This window comes from Chaetodon trifascialis, chromosome 4 (genome assembly GCF_039877785.1).
Source record: "Chaetodon trifascialis isolate fChaTrf1 chromosome 4, fChaTrf1.hap1, whole genome shotgun sequence".
Taxonomy (NCBI): domain Eukaryota; kingdom Metazoa; phylum Chordata; class Actinopteri; order Chaetodontiformes; family Chaetodontidae; genus Chaetodon; species Chaetodon trifascialis.
In genome coordinates this window covers 9483969-9506069 of record NC_092059.1, presented here as the reverse complement: position 1 = coordinate 9506069, position 22101 = coordinate 9483969, and the positions used below count along the sequence as shown (strand labels likewise).

At 43.1% G+C, this 22101-nt stretch overlaps 1 protein-coding gene across 1 annotated transcript in view; it reads right to left on the bottom strand.

The window, feature by feature from the left end:
- Positions 1-22101, bottom strand: part of sema6bb (sema domain, transmembrane domain (TM), and cytoplasmic domain, (semaphorin) 6Bb) — a 117919-nt gene that overhangs the window by 55857 nt on the left and 39961 nt on the right. Inside the window, exons 2-3 of the mRNA XM_070960315.1 lie at positions 4885-5012; positions 3619-3733 (exon numbers count right to left, since the gene is read on the bottom strand). Coding sequence (XP_070816416.1) covers positions 3619-3733; positions 4885-4993 — 224 coding nt within the window. The 5' untranslated portion in view covers positions 4994-5012. The remainder of the gene's footprint in view (positions 1-3618; positions 3734-4884; positions 5013-22101) is intronic.

The window sequence follows — 22101 nt, the reverse complement described above, 5'->3', positions numbered from 1 at the left end:
GTTTGATATTACATTCTAAGTTCAAAGAGGGGAATCTGTAGTGATCTCAAAACTGAAGAGTCGGTTCAGTAAAATCTTGAGAAACATTTTGATCAAAGACTTTGGGCATTAAGCAGTACAACATCTGTGTACTTGAGGCTGCACCAACCAATAAAGGAGGTGTTAAATCACAAACACCATGGACAACTTTATCTTAATAATTCATAACATACATAAAAAGAGAAGAAATACAATAGAAACCTAGAACTAGACAATCCCACAAAAGCAATACAAAAAAGTAATATTTATCAATATAATAAGTTTTAAAATGGAATGAAACTAAATTAAATTACATAAAATACAAAATTAAGCACTTTGTTAATTGCGATTTGAAAAGGATATTCTTCATCTTCTGTGATAGTAAAGTGCATATCTTTGTGTTTTGGAGACACTTTAAGGTGTTTTGCATATATAAGGAAACATAAATGATGACACATGGATTCTGCTTCATGTATCATCAATTGTCCTGTGTTGTTGTATTTGTAGTTTAGTTGTTAGTCTTTATCTTTATGTCTTATCAGCTGTTATATATGTTGGCTCTTGTGTTCAGTTTGTTGGATCAGTTCAGTTAAGTCTTAGCAGTTTTCATCATTTTTGGGTGAATAAAAAACTGGCCTTTGTAAAAGTCCACTTGTGCCCGCTGATGCTTGCCAGCTCAGCCCCTAACACTGACCAATTATGGGCCAAATGCTTAATGGATTAAGCCAAAAAATAATTGGTAGAGTGATTGCTAATGAAAAGAATCATTAGTTGCAATTTCTAAAATTTAAAACAGCAGCTTTCCAAAGTTGTAGTTTAAATTTCATCAGTATCATTCATATAATTGGCAAAGTGCATTAACTCGTAGTACACTGTCTGCCAAACAGAACCCTGTGAGGATTAGTCCAGAGTGCACACACGGTAGTACTACTATACAGCGTGGAAACAGTATATGTGTCCACGTGGGTGTCTTCACGTGTGTGTTCATGTCTCTCCTGACTCTACAGCTGAACAGCCTGCCAGCTTTTCCTTTCAAGATTCCCTGTCTTTTCCACAACTCCCTGTACGTCTGCCACGAGGCATCTGACCTGGCAATGACCGCCCCGCGACCCCTGTTCACCTCTGAGGTCAGTGTCTGTGGGCTAATAAACTGACCGACCTCCAACCTGGCAGTCAACACACTTTCACCTAATGCAAAACGTAAACACAGCCAGATGGCAAAAAAAAAACCCTCTTACGTTTTATCACAAATGGAAGAGTTAATAAGGAGTTGTCCCTTTGGTCATCTTGTCAATACAACACTTGCCAATTGGTTTATATTTGTGTGGATTAGCCCTTTGGATCTGACTGAGAGCTGTAGACTACAGGATCCACAGCTGCTCATCTTGACAGCAATGAAATGGGGCTTAACACAGCAAGGAGCTTTACTCCACCTGCCACCAGCCAAATACATAGTTTACTTTCATTTAGCAAGGATGGGAAGAGGATGGGGAGAGGTAGCCGCTCTCAGCTTGGGGCACGGATTTAGCAGCGCTTGCAGTCTTCGGAGCAGCTATGCTAATGGTGACAGGATTTGGGGATGAGTGAGGCGTCTTATCAGGCCATGCCCTCTGTAGGAACTTTTGGCAGTCATACCAGCCGCCACACAGGTACTGATTTATACGTTATACATTTTAAAACTCTGCCTCCCCGCTGGGATGTCTGTGGCTCACACAAGAATTTGCACATGGCTCTGTTTCCTTCTAGACTGATCATTTTCATAGCCACTTACAAGAAATATATAAATATACTCTTGAAACGCTCTTTCTCTGAATCTCTCATGATGCCATCAACCCCCCTCGCCTCTCTCGTCTCTCTGCCTGTCAGTCTCGCATTTCATTATCATCCGGTTGGCTGAGACATTCAAATCAGTTTACCTCTGCTATTTGGTGAAGAACTTCTGCGGCTGTAAATTGAAATTAATGCCTCTCAGACTGCTTGATGGCACGGGCTGTATTTTAAAGCAGAGCTGCAGACTGCAGTAGCTGCACAGTGGTTGTCTGTGGGCAGTTTTATCAGGCTGTGTGCATGTGTGTGCTTATAGACCCTCTCGGTGGAGACACAACGGCTGGAACCATGCTACATCATTTGATATATTTACTACCAACCCTCAGTAGTGAGGTTAGACCTGCTGGAGGCCAGGGACTGGGTCATTTCCTGGACCACAATGGCGTCTCTTATTAGAAACCACTTCAATCTTCTTTCAAGCTGCCACTATTGCAAATAACCAGCGCCATATGTGGAAACTGACTGTGTCTCTCTCTTTTAGCATGTTTCAAGCTAAATTATTTTCTGGACAACTTGGGCAGTAAATCTTGAGGTGTATGTTTTTTGTTAGCTCAGTCTGTTTCAGGTCGGCTCCCGAATGGCTCCGGGGAGAGCAGCAGATGAAGCTTTAGAGTGTAAACCTGTTGCAGCTGAGCAGGCGGTCCTCGTCTGGCCCCCCTGACCACCAGAGCTACTGTCTGTCCACGATCAGCACATTCACCAGACTGACAGACATATGGGGACCGTCATCATATGCAACAAACTAGAAAACATTTACCGGGCCAAATATCACCCTTTAAATGACGTTACTGTAACAGATTTGATACAAAAACCCTTGTCTCTGTAATATCTGCACTGATCTTACTACAGTTGGCACATTCATTTTACCAAGTAGACAGAAGAGAATAAAGAACTTGTGAAAAGCTAACTTATGGTAGTATCATAGATATATATATATATATATAAATCAATACACTTCCATAAGTACACTTCAGTCAGTGGATTTGCTCACAGGGACAGAGTAAAACCTGTCAAAGGGACACAAGGGTCCAAAATAGAGGGAGCTATCAAAGGTCAGCTTTATTGTACCATCCACTTACATAGCACTTCTCTGCCAAAGTGTTACGGCTCCATTTATTGTCAATAGACAGTTATGTGACAGGAGTCAACGGTACAAATGTATCTCTTGAATAAACTGCATGAACTTCTACTGTTAGCTAAATGACAGTTAGCAAGCTAGAGGTATTGTGACTGATTAGAGATGGCATGTTCGTTGCGGGTTAGCATGTAGCCTATATCGTTAGCGTGCTAGCTACAGTGGATCACCAATTAGCCCTGTGAATGGTCACTACCTTACTGAGCTGAATGCTAATATTAGCAAGTTAACGTGTCCACAGCTAGCAAGTTGACAAAACTAACCAAAGTGTTCCACCAACAATCTTCATTTAGTCCTGCCACACTTTCAAAAAGCATGTACCTCTTTACAGCAATACTGATGGTATGTTTTCTTAGTAGGTTTGAGGTTCAGACCCTCTACCTCCTAAAATAACACCCAATGAAAAAGGCTAATGCTGCCTGGCAACAAATGTAGTGATAACAGACAATCCAAAAGATATGAAAGCTGAAAATGGCTCTGACAGAGCTATATTTGTACTTGTATATGTGTGTGATGCAAGCAATCAAAGACATATCTCAGGTGCCAGATTTCTTAAATCTTGTTCTTGCTGCGCCATAAACGAAAAGCTCAGACTCCAAGTTCATTAGTATGCCTGTGTGGGCTGCTGAGTGTTGTACCTGGCTCCAATGTAGAGTGTCCGATTGACTTGAAGGATCCTCTGGATGTGCAGAGGCTCTTGTCTCAGCCATGTTCGGTGGGGTCGGCCCAGAAACACTGGGTGTCTTCTCACCACTGTAAGCCAATGAGAGACAGAAACACACAATGGCTGATCCAACACTGACATCCATCTTTTACAAGAGCAGTCAACATAAAAGTGGTTTTGACAGTTCAGAAGTAGTAACAGGCATTCAAGGTGACGTGGAGACAACATCTGAGAGGAGTGTTTCAGAGGACCAGGAGATCTGTACATCGAGGAAGGGACACCTTAACAGAGATAAATCAAAGAGTGCTGGAGCGTTTTCAGCATGTTTTTATCATGTGCAAGACACACAGATGTGCAAAGACACAGCAAACACTAAAGTGAAGAGGGAGTCAGAAATAACAGTTGCATATAAATCAGATGAATTAGTATGTAAAACCAGTATGGCTATCTGTCTCTGACCTTGACTTTGGTGAATGAGAGTATTTTGATCTGACAGCCTTTCATCTTCTCTCTGCTCTTCCATCATCGCTTCTTTATATCCCACCCTATAGTCCGTTCAACCGTTTTCTACATCACTCTTTCCTTCGACCCACTGTGAATCATTGTTTTATCTCCTTGTCCTCCACCTTTACTCTCTCTGTCCATCTCCACACTTCCTTCCATTTGTCTTGTCTGTCCATCCAGATGAACCGACATTTTCTACTATAACTTATACCTGCTGAAAACCACAGCTGCTGTGTCTTATGCAGCTGCTCCAGTGTATCTCTTAGTAGTCTGACAACCTCTATACTCTACTGTTCAGTAGTGATACGTGGAGAAGGGTCTGGACTCAGCTGGGAAACCATCAATCAATACTATTGAACTGCAATCAATCAAGGTCTGGTCTGAGCTGGAGACTGTCAAGCTGATATGGAGACTCAAAGTCTGAGTGTGTCAGCCACTGCGTCTCTGGAGGGTCTGAATATGTGTGTGGGAAAGTCAAGAATTCAAGAACTCCGTCCTTCACCCTGGTCTCATTCCTGAGTGCGACCCCACACGTCCTGACCTGGACACCAGTCAACACCCTTCGTGTGAGAGCCTGTCTGACCGCCACAGCTCTCATGGTGACCCTCCACGCCCTCCCCCATATTCAACACCCTGCATGTTAGGGCGCGACCCCGCACCTCACGCATCACGACCTGGGAGAGAGGCATGCAGCGGAGTGGGCAGCTAGAGGGCGAGAAAGTCAGGAGGTCAATACCTTCAGTGGGGATGAAGTTGAGGGGCCCCGGTTCCTCTGGGAACGCCGAGCTGGCCGTTTGGAGCAGCCAACACAGCAGGAAGAAGGAGGGAGGGGCCGCGGTCGTCATAGCAACACAACTGCAGACTCTGTGAAAATTAAAGACAAAGACAAAAAAGGAGCAAAGGGAGTGAGTGGTTGCTAAATGAGGCAGAGCAGCAAGACGCATAAACATACACAGACAAGGAAACATTCACTCACTCAATCACTGACTACCTAACTAACCGGCTGGGTGGGTTTCATGACTGAAGCTCTATCTTTCTATTCCCACAGCACCTCTATCTCTTCACCCTGATGTGAGGGGAGATAAATAGCTGCTCTGAGCCAGGGATTAAGTCATCTACTGAGGGAGAAGTGTCCAGTCAGCTCTGAATGCAGCCTGATCGCTGTGGCACAACATAGCCGCATCAAACAACTCGACGCATATGACGCATTTGAGAAAAATGAGAAGGAGGCAAAGGGGCAACATCTTGGGCAAGACAGAGAGCAATATATGGCCTACAGATGAATGGAAAGTCTGTATAGGCTGAGAGTGAGTGAAAGGCTCAATAACGCTCCCAACATCAAGTATTATCCAGGACTCTGAGAGAAGGAGTGAAGTGTTGGTTTACTTAAATTAAATGCTTGCCGGCAACGCAAATCACCTCTCTGACAGCGGAGCTAAACTGTCGGTATTTTTCATCGGGCGGTACAGAGGCACATGCAGGTCTCGGATGTGATTCATGTGGAAATACAAATGATACCCAAATTAAGTTACCCTCCGCGATCCATCTAGAAAATGCATCAAGCACTCTGCCTCGCAGGAGAAAAGCTCTCAGAATTGCTATTGACTTCAGCCACAAACCTCAGATGGCATGACTGACTGGCCGCTACCTCTGCATGCCGTCACTGCGATTGTGCTTCTGTAGCGTGTGTGTGGTGGCATTCAAGGAGCACCCAACAGGCATTTTTATTCAAGTCATTATCTTGAGCTCTGACTGATCTGTAACTATCTATCAATTTTTCCCTCTCGATACAGGCCTGGCATGGAATTGTGTTTTCCTCGAGATTTCACAAATACTCATAATTTACCCCGTAACTCGACTTTCATCTTGTTGTCACCTTACTGTTGAATGCAACGCCGAGTAATTTGTTTTGAAAATCAAGTGGAGCGGCCTTCCATCACCACTGCCACAAACACTGAACATTTCACGCAACATCTCAAATTTGAATACTCAAGGTTGTTTTTCTTTATGCAAAACTGCTTGGCATTTTACTGTGGTCACAGAAGCACGACGTGTGACACGATGCAAAAACAAACACTTGGATGAACGTACAGTATCCACTGTGCGCTGTGTCTGTCACTCTTTAGCTCTCTTACACTCTCTTCACGTCTCCTTAAGTTCACTTCAAGTCAACTGAACTGCAGTGTGGATTTGAGAGCTTTGCTCACAAAGATTAGATTTTCTTGCATATCATAACTTTAGTTATTAACTAAACAAAACATGAATTCTGACATGACATGAAGCATAACAACTTCAATAGTACGTACAATATTATAAAATGCTGAATGTAAAATCACATCCAATACAACCAAAAGTACAGGGACACCCTAAAATTAGACGAATATGTGATAAATGAACATGTTATTCCAAAAACATGAGCTTTATTATGCTGCTGTAACAGCCTCCACTCTTCTGGGAAAGCTTTCCACAAGACCTTGGAACCTGGCTGAGGGGATTTATTCCCATTCAGCCACAAGAGCACGATGGAGTTTGGGCACCAATGCTGGGTGCTCCAGGTCATACCAAAGGTACTGAAGGGGGCTGAAGTCAGGGCTCTGTGCAGGCAACTACAGCCACATTATGGGATAACGATAAATGGCAAAACAAAGGCTCGTATAAGAGTAGCACTAGCAGGAAAAACTCATTTAGTCAGTTATACAACAATATCTATCTAAAGTTTGCCACCATAAGCTGCTGTTAGGCTGCTGAAGCAAACGCCCTGTGTGCACTGAATTGTGCAAGGGTGAGTTTTATTCAATATAAATTAAATGTTTTGTTTGTAAGAAAAACTGTGGTTTTATCCCTTTAAGATTTACCTTGGAACTGGAATTAAGGGACCTTTCTTAAACCATGACCAAATATATGTACGCAGGGGGTTCAACATACTTATAGTATGTACGCCATATAGTGTAAATTCAAGTAACACAGTAAAATATGGTAATTAAGTACAATAATTAATGGGTTTATCTTAATCTTAAATTCAAATGAAATCATGTACAGTTCTACAGAGAGGCAGCGCTGGAGAGTGCTGACATACTGTAATTCATACGTAGTAAAACGAAAACAGTTTCACTCTTTCAAGCATTTTTAGTCTCTCTCGCACTCTCTCTCTCTCTCTCTCTCTCTCTCTCTCTCTCTCTCTCTCTCTCTCTCTCTCTCTCTCTCCGCCGAAGGATACAAACAGCCATTGTGCAGCCCATCTCTTTAATGGAGTCCCAGACATAACCTTATCAGGACACACAATCTTTATGGGACATTTCTCAAATTCCCTGCTCTGACATCAGAGTAAAAGTGGGAGGCATGCTAATTACTCAACACCCACAAGCAAAATTACAGGAGGTGAAGGGGAAAGAGTCACCGAGAGTAGAAAAGAGGTCACGGGGTAGAGAGAGAGATGGAGTGAGAGATAAGTGAGACACATTAAGAGAGAAAGAGCGAGAGAGAGAGAAGATGAGAAGTCAGGAAGTCAGTATATCCAATCAGAGATTCTATTGTTTCTTCTATTAATAATGTATGAATAAATGTCAGGCGGTACGCATTCGATTAGTATAATTAGACACCCTGGGCTATACAATTTCATGGGACAGCAGAATAAGTAGATACACAAGTATTAAAGCTAGTGTGTATGTGTGTGTGCGTGTACGTGCGTGCATGCGTGTGTGGGAGCACAAATGGTTCAGAGCCAAAGCATCACTGTAATTATGACAAATGGCTGCAGTCGAGTCCATTCAGAAGCCTCGCCGCATGGCACAAGCAGTATAGTAGTATGCCATTATCATTGAACGGGGCATGCTGCAACTCGCACATACATTTTGCCATTTGGAGGAGATACTAATCCGAAATACTCAACCCCAGGCTGCTAGAGCACTCTGTTCGAAATTGAAATGGCAGCGGATGTCAATGAAGTCATACTGAAGCCGGCACGCTGTGTGGGTTCCGCGGATTTAAGAAACGCTGAAAACCCACACTGTCAGTAGTAAATTATTATGTCAGTTCTTTCACTGGGGGGACTATTGTTTCCAGTGTTGTGACAAACATATTCAAGGATTGGGCTTGATTTCAGGCACCGTCCCAACAGTCTTATTTGGGTGCCAAGTTAATACAGATGGCAAGGGGCGACAGTGGAGGGAAAATAACGATAGCTGGTCAAGTGAAACTTCAGTCTTAGGTTAAATACCCCATCCGCTCCGGCTAGCTTTTGTTTACTATTAATGAAAAAGGACTCCTGAACTCACCACCGTGCTCCATTCACTTCAACAGGATTTCGACAGACTTGTTAATTTGTCCGTTTCCACAGCCCCAGATCAATTTGATTATGGGTGTTTAGGCAGGTAATTTCCTAAACAAAGCCATTAAGAGATCATTTAGCTGCCGAAATCAGTGGGAGGGAGTTTGGTGCAGAAGGTGCTACGTCTCCCTGGATGCCATCAACTCCACCTCTGAATGATCCCCACTGCAGCCAACACCGATAACTCAGATAACACATCACCAGCTGATCAATGATGTCTTTAGTAAAGCACTAATGAGGACTGATATTGTTCTGATACAGAGTCAAGTCAAGCCAAAGAGCAGAGGCTTGACAGAGGAAATGATTTGATGGTGAAAAGAGACTTGTGGTATGCCTGCACTCTGGAATTGGATGCTGGTTATACCGAGATAGTGACCCTCTGCTGCTGGGGTTTGGATACTTTGCATGCCAATAGAACACCTCATCATCAAGTGAAGGCACTAATATGCTCTGAAATGCTTTTGTCACCTATTACCGTTGCCATGGCTCTCGCTTCCTCCTCTCCACAGTTTCTCTACCTTTTTTCCTTCCACCATCTCATTATACCTCGGTTTCTCTCTTGCTTTCCCTTAGCCTCTTTCTTGTTGATGTGTATATGCTCTCACTGTGTTTTCATTACACAGCCATGAGGTACTTGCACTAAAAATTGGACGGCTGAAAGAAAACCAAGATTATGCATGTCCTAGATATAGGAAAAATGGTAATGAAAAAGAGCAGCATTAATGGGGACACTGTGGTGGTTGGGGTATTTATGATTAATATATTTAACAGAGGGGCTGTCAAGTATTATACAGGGGTATCAGTGCTGGTAGAACACAGTGCTCAAGCAATAGTCTGATATAATCCCTTTTCACACTGGTCGCTCAGCTTCAAAAAGCCTGCACAGAGGAAGAATGAATTCAAACATGGTCTATTTCCACTCAAATCCCTTTATCGTCACTCTACAAGGCAAATTGTATTTTTATGTTCACCGACATTATGAATGTTTTCTAGATAATTTGAAGGTATTGCACATATTAAAGCTGCACTAATCGATATTTTTGTATACACAATGGATTGAATGACTACTTGGATGTGAAAAGGGAGAGTTTCAATAATGAGCCTACAGAAAATTATCACCAACTCTACAGTTTCCATCAGCTCTACAGAATTTTTAACCCTCTTTCAGCTCTTTGTTTAGCTGTTTGGGTCACAGTCACCGCTCTCATGAACATGGTGGAGAGCCAAACATTCAAAAACAGAGGTAATATTGGACTGAAAAACTGAATATTTGACCTGCATTCACCAGATACCCAAAACTCAAGTCCAAATAAATGCTAATGTTGCTTTGTCTGCTACGTAGACAAGTATTCGCTAAGTTTTCCACATCAACTTTATGTCAATGTTATCTTTACAGCTTGTTCTACTGACAATTTAATCAATTAATGCAAGTTTAAATATTCTCAAAGGCATTTTTTGGCTTTGTCATATAATAGTGGAAGATATAGTGGCAATAGAAGATGATATAGTGTTACCAGAACGTCATTTTGAATCCATTCAATTCACGGTTTCCAATAAAAGTCTGGAAAAAGAGATCATCCTGGAGGGGTGCCAACAACAACCTGAAGGGTTTCAAGCTCTAATAACCTTTGTTATTGTGAGGGAGATGCACTCAAATGACCAAAAGACTTTGAGTTTGATCCTTAAAACACTTAATAACTTTTTAAGAGGAATTAATGTTCAAAGAAATACTTTTCTGCCACAGGCACAAGACTAAGCTCCACTTTGCTCTGCTTTTATTGTTCCACATCAGCGAGATGACCTTCAGAGTTCGGTACATGAGACTGTGCAGGTACAGCCGCACATGGGAAAGTGTATTAAGTAAGCAGTGGAGGATTATATGATCGTTCCATTTTCTTTCTGCGGACTTAAAGACACCCCATAGATTTCCCGGAGACTGGCCTAATTGTCATATTAGTGAGAGAGGAGAGGCTGCTTTATGGAGTGTGTAGAATCAATGACAGGTGATAGTCTGATGCCGCTTGGATCTCCTTCAATCAGCAATAACATAAGATGCTGTGCGCGGCAGGGATGTGAGGAGGAAAGGGAATAAAAAATAAGCTGTGAGAAAGAAGGCTGGGAGGAAGGATGTAAGGCAAAGATGAAAATGAACACAGTGGCTATAAAAAATGAGGTTGGAGAGTGGGGAGAGGACAATGCAGGACAAAGAAAATGACGAAAATAATGCACTACGGGGAGTGATGACGAGAAACAGAGGTGAAAGAGAGACAAGTGAGGCATTCAAACAGAGAGGGGGAGTCACACCGGATATAAAGTGAAGCCAAAGAATGTCCAGAATGAGAGAGACAGAAAGACAAAGAAACAGAAGAGAGGAAGAGCATAGAGCCAGTAGTACAGTTGCAATGCCAGATTTATCTCCATACTGAGCCAAGAGAAGCCTAGTGGGAAGGACCTCCTGGCTCTGTACTTGCCTGGTTTGCAACTTATCTAAAGGGCTGACATTTTTCTGTATCTCTTTATGTGTAGGATGGAGTCCGCCAGGGGTCAATACTTGGACCATTACTATACATGCTGCCTCTAGACCACATAAATCATATACATAAAACATAGCTATGCTGATGACACACTGCTACACAGTCCCTATCCCCTGGAGACTTCATCCCTTTTAAGTGATGGGTTGAATGCATTTAAGACTTCAAAAACTGAATGTCCCACAATGTCCTGCAACCCAACAAAGACAAAACCAGACTCTTGTTATTGGTGCTGAGCCTCTGTGGCAGGAAATGTGTTCTCATTAGACTCTTTCTCCGTTGAAGCACAGTACCACAAAGCTCATAAATCTGGGCTTCATTGTTGATTATGACCTTATGTTTCAGAGTCACATCATCAATAAAACAAGAACTGTCTTTTATCTTCTTAAGAAATATCTACAGTAAAAAGCTTCTCAATAGATGCAGGAAAAACTTAAAAGAACAATTAATCCAGTATTAAGAACATCAATACTGGACAATTCTGCAAAACCCAGAGTTACGTTCAATGCCAATGTGATTATTCTAAAAGGTTACAGTCAGGAAACGATTGTGGCTATGGCAAATAAACTATGGTATGGTTAAGATTAGGCAACTGAAACATTCTGTTCCAGTGAATGAAAAACCATGGCCATGGTTAATAAAAAATGTCTAAAAGGGGAACTCTGCCTATTTCACACATCAAAATCTGTTTACAGGTCTGAGGGAGAACTACTGCATATGTGAAAAAGTGTGTATAAAACCTTTTGTGGCTCCACGGGGAGCCGTGATAAATCTGATAAACTGCTCCAGTGAGTCTTTCTGGGCCAAAAATGACAAGTTTGAAAATGAACAAAAATCTGGGGGTGTGGTGTTCGAAAGCAGTGAACTTACTAGACCTCTTTAGCCCCCCCACTCCTCATCTCTGCTTAAGACCAGCAGCTTTGTATGCAAGAGATGCATTGTGGGGGATGTAGGCGGCATGTTTTGACAAGAAAGAAGAATGTGTGCAATAAAAAATTATCTCCGGTTTGGCTGAATGCTTGTTAATCCTTTTTTAGAAAACTGTCCATTGTAAGTCCTACATGTTGCCTACAGTATTCTGACAGGTCTGAGGCAGGACGCAAACTCAGGTCTCCAGCATGAAAGTCAAACATGCTGCATGTCTGTCCAACAGCCTGACCTGTAGGCATACAACTCAATGCCACCTCCTGCATTGGCACTGACTCTTGATATTGGGGCTAAATCTGTCAAATATGGACAACATGGATACTAGGCTGGTTGGTTTTTCTCTTGAAACATCCGCCTCACTGGTCGACCTACAGAGATTGTGGGCTGACCACTGCAACGGTCATAGAGTTGATTGCATTTTAACTTGTCTATAAATATAGAGCTGCATGTGGCCTGGCTCCAGAGTCAGTATTGGACCTCTGTGACCTGCTTACGCCACATGCATACCGCCCTCGTCATCTGGCACAAGCCCTCCAGTCGTTTTGAGAGTAAAATCAAAAGTTGACGAAACAGATTTCAGGTCTTACTTTGCCAGATTGCATTAAATGTGCTACAACATTAACAATGTTAAAAGCAAACTGAAAACATTTGTTTTCCCCGGTGCATTTGATTAGTTTTGCTGTGTTTGTGTTTTAAACGGCTTCTGATTGTTCTCCTTGTTTGTTTGTACGTTTTATCTCTCCTGCAGTGAAACGTTTCTATATGAATAAAGATTGAAGATTTCTTTGCTTTTTTTTTTTTTTTTTAACCACTTAATATCTGCTCTGCTGACCCCAGACTTTTCTTAACCTCCTTCCCTGACATACTGACTTAAATGCAGATGCACTATAAACTCTACACACACATGCATGCAACAAAACGACTAACACACTCCTCTCCTCTGGGCTTTGTGCCTTCACTTAAGCCAAACCACAGTCTTCCCTCTCTATCTCTCTTAGGCCTAATGTAAAAACGATGAAGGAATTCCCTCCACTACTGCAAAAGGAACACGTGATTTCTTGCTTGGGACTTGACCTCGGGTCTGTTTACTGGATATTTGCATCACCATGAAATCCTGGAGCCGCAGTAACATCGCACATATTTAAAGAGAGACAGGAAAAGAAAGAGAAAAGGTCGAGAGAGAGAGAGAGAGAGAAAGAGGGGGAGAGCGCAGTAAATGAAAAATGGAGAGCGACCTTTGAGCACAGAACACAGATTTTCCCATGCACTGAGAAACACCATGGATTTATGGACTGGGAAATATGTGCAGCATGTGCAGAAGGACAAAACATATGTATGTCGCTCCTCTTTTATCAGAATCAGACCATGAAAACATATCTTCAGCCTCTGCTACCTGGCAGTGAGGCCAGTTACATGGCTGGTACTGTATCTTCTTTACACAGCACCATGTGTCTAATGGATATATATTTTCAGGAGATTTAAAGGTTGGTGCTGGAATAAGATAATCTCTGACTCTTTCTCCCTGAAGTGCATGTTCTCCCATTAACAGGCAAGAGGTAGTCCAACTAAAGAGCGCTGATGACAGAGCAGTAATGTAGCTTACTGTTGATGAATGGATATCTTTGAGTATTACTGGAGCTCTCCCTGGAGTTGTGTGTCACTATCATTAACCTTCGCAGTTCTCAAAATTACAGCTGCGGAGACACCAGGAAGACAGAGACACTGTAGTCGCAATCTAAGAATACAACAAAGATTTTGCGGCACTGCCTGACAGCGTCTGCATGAGTCTGCAGGTTAATTATAAGTCTGCCTTTCAGGAGAAAGACTCTCAGAGAAGCAGCGCGGAGATAAATCTTCTATTCTTGATACCGAACAAATCTTTTATTTTTCCACCCTATATGTTACTTCTCCTTGCTTCTTTCATCTTTTAAGCTTCAACATGGTCCACGAGACACGGAGAAACATCATGTCACATCACAACAGCAGAGATAGTCCTGACCTCTGGCTTCCCACCAGTTTACAACTGTCATTAGCGGGGCAGGGATCAGGGGCCAAGGCCATAAATCACACTCAAACGTAGAGGGAACCCAGCTCCACTGCAGTAGAAATGAAAAAGAAAACACACTCTGAGACTGACAGGAGGCTAAAAGCAACTCCATCCATCACTGGCTGGAGGCTCCATAAAGCCCGTAAAGGAAAACACACAAGGCGATAATCTCCAGCAAGGTTATAAATAATACAGAAACCTTGCTAATGGCAATAAAAGCTTCTGCAGCATGACAGAATCCCTCTTGATGTGATTATTCTGCTAAAATTCCCCCAAGGACATGTATTATCTTGCATAAATACTCAGGAGTAACTCAATAGGGCAATATGTTCTAGACTGTTTGCCCTTTTTGCTTGTGAATCAGAAGGAAAGGTAGATTTATTGTAATGGCAACAAGTGTCTGTCAGTGAGGCCATGAGGTTGGGTGCTTGGCAAAAACAGAACATGGAAAAGTGGAGGGCACAGAAGAATGAAAACACGTTGTTCTGCTTGTTTCTGCACAATAGTACTACTGCTCATAGTCTGGTATATGTTTCTGGTAATAGAAGGTATTGAGAATAACGCGAGGGGAATGCAAATGACCTGCTGATTATGAGTCATTCTTACAGAGTAAATAACCACAATAAACGGTTCAGCTGCAAAGCGATTTTCACCTTGATATTTTATTCCAGTTTTCACCCTTCTTTGTGAAAATAATGAGGCCTAATGGGAAAAAAAAAACAGTCCTGCACTTAGAGCAGAGTGAATCACTGCTATTACAGCTGTGAAACCAATATCGTACTGATACAATAATGCCTCAATATGCTTTGCCATCAGGTAAAGAATGTGATATTTGTTTTTATCAGTGTCACTCAATCAACACAGTCAACTAGCTAATGCAGGTGAGGCCCAGTGTCCACGATGACTCTAATCGTTCTAAGTCATATCCCTGTGTGACATGGTGCCTTCCATGTATTAAAGGGACAGTTTGACATTTTGGGAAACACGCTTATTCCCTCTCTTGTTGAGACTTTAACAAGAAGATTGATACCACTCTCACGTCTGTATGGGAAATACAATGCTTTAGCCAGGAGGCAGTTAGCGTAGCTTAGCATAAAGACAGGAAAAAGGGGAACAGCTAGCCTGGTTCTATCCACAGGAAACAAAAAATCAGCCTACCTCTAAAGCTGACAAAAACAACACAGTGGGGGGATTATGTCCCGGACTATCTCTTGGCCAGGGGCAGTTACTTCCCGGAGTCTTGTCGTCACTTTGAGGTTGCCAGGCAACCAGGAGAGATTTCAGGAAGTCACTTCGCCTGGCCAAGAAACAAACAAGATATAGCATGTTAATTTGTGAGCTTAAGTGGTGCTGGAAGGCAGATTTTATGGTGTTTCGCCCTGCTAAACTAAGCTAAGCTAACCGCCTGCTGGCTATAGCTTTACACTGTGTCTAACAGACAGATATGAAAGGAGCACAGATCTTCTCATACAAGTCTCAGGAAGAAAGTGTGTAAACTATTCCTTTAAATCTCAATGCTGACATGTGGGGCATCTGTAACTGCCTTGATGAATACCAAGTGGCATAAAAAATGTGGCCTGGTCAACACAGTGGTGGAACAAGGCAATTTGCAATGCCAGACTGTACAATACAGACACATTTGGACAATACAACGTATGAAAGGGCAGCATTAAATCTAAGTGATTGTTACAGAGCCGTCAGCAGAGGAGGATAGAGAGGAAGAAAGAACACGAGGTCTGTATACATTTTCGACTTCACAACAACATCTTTGCATGCTAATGGTGTTTACCTTCTCCTACTCTATTTCCCCCTCCTGCACCATGCATGAATCTCGGCCAAATGAAGCCACTGCTTGGTTTCCACTGTTTAGCCCGGCATACAAAGTCGATGGTGTGGCTATATAAGCCACAGGCTATACCATTCAGGAATAATATGTCCCTCAGCTGCGTCCAGATTTTTTATTCATGATGACAAATTTCACAGAGAAATCACACTGTCAAGCACTCCACTGTGAACGCTCCCCATCCCATCATAAACAGTATCTAAAAGCAATTTTCTCTTTCCCGAGAGAGACAGGGAGGCTCGGTATCTTCTCGTAGCGGAAGTCCAACAGAGCAGGGCCGAAAAAGAGATCGAAAAATGTACCTGCCTACCTCTCCAGCCTTTGAGTTCACCCTGACGTTGCAGTACACATGCACCCAGGCCTGTAGATGTGCACACATCCTCTCTTCACATGTCCTCTCACCGTCCTTTCCCCTCCCAACTCTATCTTCTCTCACCACAAATCAGCCACCTGCTCTTCCAATTTAGTCTGATAAATCCCACCTGTTTCAATTTCAATGCGAGTTCACGCACTACAGTCACTCTGGGTTCCCTTTCCTGCTTTATCTCTCCCAGTTGCTTTGAATGTCACATCTCGTGTGGTATACGGACACACACACACACACACACACACACACACGAATTCACACACCGCGGTGTCAATCAACAGACATCGCCAGTTGACAACTGTGCACACAAGGCAGCTGTGAACAAAGACACATGCCTGCATGTGAGCCGAGCAGTAGATCCAAACAAACAAACAGAAAACACACACACACACACACACACACACACACACACACACACTATCAATGCATTGCAGGCATAACTCCCAGGCCTGGCTGTGTGCAAGTTTGATCCCTCTCACCGTGTCTGAGAGGCATGTTAATCAGCGAAGGAGGCTGCCAGCTCAGCCATATATGTCTCTATCTTTCTTGCTCTCACTCCTTCTGTCTCTGTCTCTCTGCTTCTATCTGCATCTATTCTCTCCAATCTGTCTTCGCTCTTGTCAAACCCTGTTTCTCCACCTCATACCTCACTGCATTTATCTCGCATTCCTCTCCTTCTCCTCCTGTTCTTGCTCGAGCTCTCATCCCATCACAGCAAATCATGTCTTTCTTTTTGCTCCTACATTTTAATGCATCCCCCCCACCCCCCCTCCGGTTCGACTGATGGGATTTAAGACACTAAAAACTGGATGGTTTATTTAGAAGGGCTCGGTGAAGATCTCTGACTTTTACCCACCAGCCTGACATCTCTTTGCCCTCTTCATTCCCCTCCTCCTGCCACCCTCCCGTCGTCTCCCACCCCTCCACCATGAGGCTTTGGGAGCTGTTTGTGCCTGTGTTAAAGTGGATTTGGTTATGGTGACTGGATCAGGGTGGGTGGCTGTGGGATGCTGGATGAGTTTCACAGGACGAGTTTTAAAGCACGAGCTTTGAAAGCTGAAGGGCAGAGAGAAAGAGGAAGGGAGAAAGGGAGGATGGTAAGGGGAGAGAGAGTTGTGCAGGGAGAGATACAGCGGCTCCTAAGGAGATTTCCACCCAAGCACTCAGTTATAAGTCATGAGGTTGGGGGAGTGAGGGGAGGTGGTCATCTCAGTGCAGACAGCGATAACAATGGTGAGACAGATGACGAGGGAGTAGAGCGAAGGGGGGATGGAAGAGGGGAAATTAGAAGTGATGGGGAACATGAAGAAGTGTGGTGAGTGCATTCAATTTAGGGAGAGGAGTGTGTCCATTCAATAGCTCCACATGTGTAGAGCGGCTGCACAAAGAGGCCTTTTAGGTTTATTAAACAATGGTGCAAGGCCAGGAGACACAAATTAAAAGAGATGTTGCTTCCATGACCTGAATAGACCCAGGCAGACAGTCAAAGAAGACGTGTTATGGTTAACAGCTTCTTTTCTTTAGTCCACCCCATAAGGCTCTCTGCTTGGCCTCCATCCGTCGTCGTTAAAAATAAATGCATTCACATGACACACTTCTGGGCTAACATCTCAATGGGCTTTTCTCTGCTCAGTCACCCAGTAACATCGATTCCTATTTGCATAAAATGGGCTCAAGCACGAGCCTCCTCGCCGGATCTACGATCGCAGTGATGTTCAACAATGTCATTTAGTACCTGGCATCTCATGGAGCGGATCAAATCAATAAAAGCCATTTCCCTTGGAAGTCAATGGCCCCTGCTCTGGTTGTCAAGTTAATTCAATAAAACCAGAGAGGAAACAAGGAGCGCAGAGGAATATGTTGGTGAGCTTCCACTTATATGACACGAACACTAACACGAGAAAACCGGCTCAGGTAGGGTGTGCAGGACTTTCGTAGTATCGATTGTGACGGCTGGAGCACAATACATGCTCAAGGATATGTGAGGTTGAAAGGCTCTGCGGTGGAGCTGTTCTCTCTGTGTTACCTGTCATGAAGTCAGTGGAGAGGAATGAAGCAGCTCATCTGGGCCTTTTAAATCCCACATAACAAAAACAAGAATCCAACACACAGCTCCATCAGCTCTCTCTAACTTCTCCCCATTAAAGCACTGGTATGGCACACGGTTTCTTTGTCCTCCTTCCACTCCGGCAGATTGGTAGCTGCAGACATTATTTTGTTCTCTGAATAACAGGGTAAGTGGCTTGTTCATTGATTGGTCTATCTCCGGGCTTTTGAGCAACAGTGTATAACACTGCGGAGGCAAACAGACAGGAGACTAACCCCCCGCTGTGGCTGTTGACAGAGGCTGCCATTTAAAAACACCGAGAAGAGGACAAACAACAAGGCGTTGAGGAAAAATGCCCGGCTTGGTTTCACCACAATTTGTCCTCTAACACTCTCATCCTGCTGGAATATCCGTACTAAAATACTCTAAAGTTTAAGTTTACTCCAAAAAGATATGAGTGGGAATGCTTGAGGGAACTGTTGTCCAATCTTGCCATGAAAGGAAAATTCCTTTGGATACTCTTACAGACTTGTATATCCTCAATCTGTGATGTTCAATGGGTTCCAGAAGCTGTTCTGTGATGAAGCGATTTGCGATTTCCTTAAAACCAGCTCGGTCTACTTCTGCTGAAGTTTGCAGAGTGACTCTGAACAGTCCTGAGAGAATGTAAATATGATGCATTCAGTGTGTGTAGGTGGACACGCAGAAAGCTGTAGTAGAGTAACAAACCCCTCAAAAACATAACATGGCCTCAGGCAACACTTCTTTCTGGACTACAGTGGCTACTGTCAGCGGAGAAAATGGTATCACTGCCTCTTTTTACAATGTCTGTCTCGTGTAGAAAACTCAAGACCCTGCAGTTTGATTGTGACCGACACAAATTCCAGTAGAGACAATCTTGTCGTTGTTCATTATTGAGAAAAAATGGAGTTGAATTTGTTTTTTTAATGGCTCCATCCTGCCTGCTCTGAAAGCCATCTCACACTGGGCAAAAACAAAACCCCCCTGTGGGTACTGAGTGAATGGAGCCAAGGCATCTCATTGTTGCTCAGTGTTAGCTGCACACAAGGCAGCACGAGACATGATGGTACAAATGCCTGAAATATAAGTAAAAATGGCAACAAGCAATCCAAAAATGAGCTTAAATTGAAAAACGCATGGGTTCATTTTCAGCTGGTCAGTGAACAGCAGGTAGCAGCAGCTGATGTTCAGCTGATTTGTGCTGCACATATTCTTGTTCCTGCTTGAACATAAGCTGTGAGCTCCATAAGATGACATTTAACATTGGTGTTTTTGTTGGTTGATAATTTATCGGCTGTTAAACTGCTGTAAAATATTTCACTCTGCTGCTAATATGTTGATGTTTTGCCTCACTGTGTACCAGTGGCCAGTTATCTGCAGCAATACGGGCAGAAAACCACAGAAAAACCTCATTACAAAGTGGCAGCTGTTCAGTTGGAATGGATATTTAAGTAAAACCTCACAATAAAGTACAGTGATGCCGTCGTATGTGGTTCTTAATGATCACTTGTTGCTATTCCAAACACTGCCTACAAATAACAAATCATGTCCTGTACGGCAGAGCTGTGTTAACACTGTGAGAAGCACCCTAAAGATTTTGGCACACAAGTACTGTCAGTGCACATGGCAATTAGAAGTGAAGCAATGCTCCGGGCCTGGATTGATCCTGCAACAACAACCTGCCTGTTTATTGACAGATCTCCGGGGTTTCACTGCTGCACAGATGCCCTGAGGCCACTTTGTTGGGCCCCTGCTTTCTCCCCCTCTCATGCCCCGTGTTCTTTGTGACCATGTGAGAAACAGCGCTATTCAATATTCCCTCGCCAATGTCAGGCTTGGTTTTCCTATCAACAAAGATGTCCAGCCTCGGAGCATGCAGGCGGTTATTGTTTAATTCCAGCACTGCCATAACAGTTTGATTAAGACCTACCTCGCCTATGGAGCTATGGATGTAACTCCCCTTTAAAATTCAATTCAATGTCTGAATGTAACTTCTTGCATTAAAATGATGTGCAATTTGCATTTCTGACACGAACGCAATGCAATATTCACTGCGTCTTCCAAATATGGAGCAGGTATAAAAATTATATCCAACAGAGCGGTGAGCGGTGAGATGATCAGACCATTTACAACAGTTTCACCAGATAATCTAAATTGAAAGTGGCTTAAATGTCAGTCTCTTAATTCACAGGAAAACTAATGCAAAACCAGTAGCCTAATTCAAGGTTGAACTCATAATGTCATAATGTTTTTTTACTATTCACCTTAGTTTTTTCATTGGCTAACCTGACAGTTTGTTTAAAACCTGTACGTATTTTTTGTTTGAATTTTAACTCTTTAATCTGTATAGTTGATCTGTATTACTCTAATAATGCACGTCCATCAAATCCTATGCTCTTTTCTCGCATAAAATAGAGATAACCAGCAGGACAAGCAAAGCAAGCACAGTCACAACAAACCATCTGAGAGACAATGTATGGAAGTGTTTTGGATTCAACACCATAGATGGAAAAATCATGCATAATGTAGAGGCAATAGGCTGATTTTTCACAGTGAAATGCAGCTGCAAGGCAGTTGTTCTGCATGTAATGCAGCAGATAAGCCAGTGAAAGTTAGGCTACTGGTTGCATTACAATTAATCTGAATGATTTAACGGATTCATGTGTTCGTTATAATGCAAATTTGATTTCTTGAAAAAGTGACAACCCCATCAGATCAGACAGTGTCACCATGTTCCCAGATCCCGGGAAATTATCATGGTGAGTATGAAAATAAGACCCAAGTTGTATTAAACTTGAACTGAGTGTTTAATACTGTAAAGCTACAGTGCAGTGATACCACGCCAAGATTCCCAGCATACCAAATGTGCACTGTAATGAGCACTGATGAAGCTGTGATGGAGACATACAGTAGCTCTCTTTACACACGACTCAAGTCCCACTTAGCCAAACATTCTCCAACTGCAGCCAACATGGCCGTGGAAACACCAAGTGCAGCTGAAGGACAGCTGTCGAGCCTGGAAACCCTTATTGAAAAGGGAAAAAAGAGAAAGGGAGAGTTGATGTCTATCTAGAGGTGAGGATGGGGGAGAAAGGCAAAAAGAAGGAAGTAGAGACGGCGAACAAAGACAGAGAGGAGAAAGAGAGGTAAGCTCAGAGAAAGAGAGAGAAAGAGCGCATAAATGAATTTTAGAGTCAGCGAGATGACACGGGGAGATAAAACGAAAATAGAGGGTCGGATTGGAACGGCTGGAGACAAATGGAAAGATAGAGGAGAGGCAGCCTCGCCAGCGGTGTGGTAATGCCGTGCTCTCTCACTGAAACAGTTTGGTTCATGACAAGATAAGGACAGCCATCGCAACCTGAGCCTCCATTTTTACTCATCCCGAGTGGTGGCTAAATAACACTCCCCAAAGTCTTTTTCCCCCTGCGTCCTTTATCGCAAACTGCTGTTGTTTAAAATCACACGCAGGCACAAAGTCAGACAAACAGAGAGACACAAACGATTAGCCGTTACAGTCACGTTAAATGGAATTTAAAGAGCGTTGCAAAAGGACAGACACAGTTCATCAATTTAGTGCTCTTGAATTAGACCGCTGGCTTTATGAGTCTGAGGCCTTAATGGTTGCTTCATTTCTCTTTCTCTTCTCTCTCTTCTTATTGCAGACTTTTGACCACAGAGGAGGGGGGAGAGGACTCTGTTTTAGGCTATATGTGAAAGCCTCTGCAAGCTTTGAAATGGCTGCCCAGTGCTAATCAGAATGAGTCATGCTGTGGGAAATCTGTCAGAGAGATAAAAAGAGTGAAGGCAGGGGGGGCACAACGAGATGAAGGAAGCAACAAC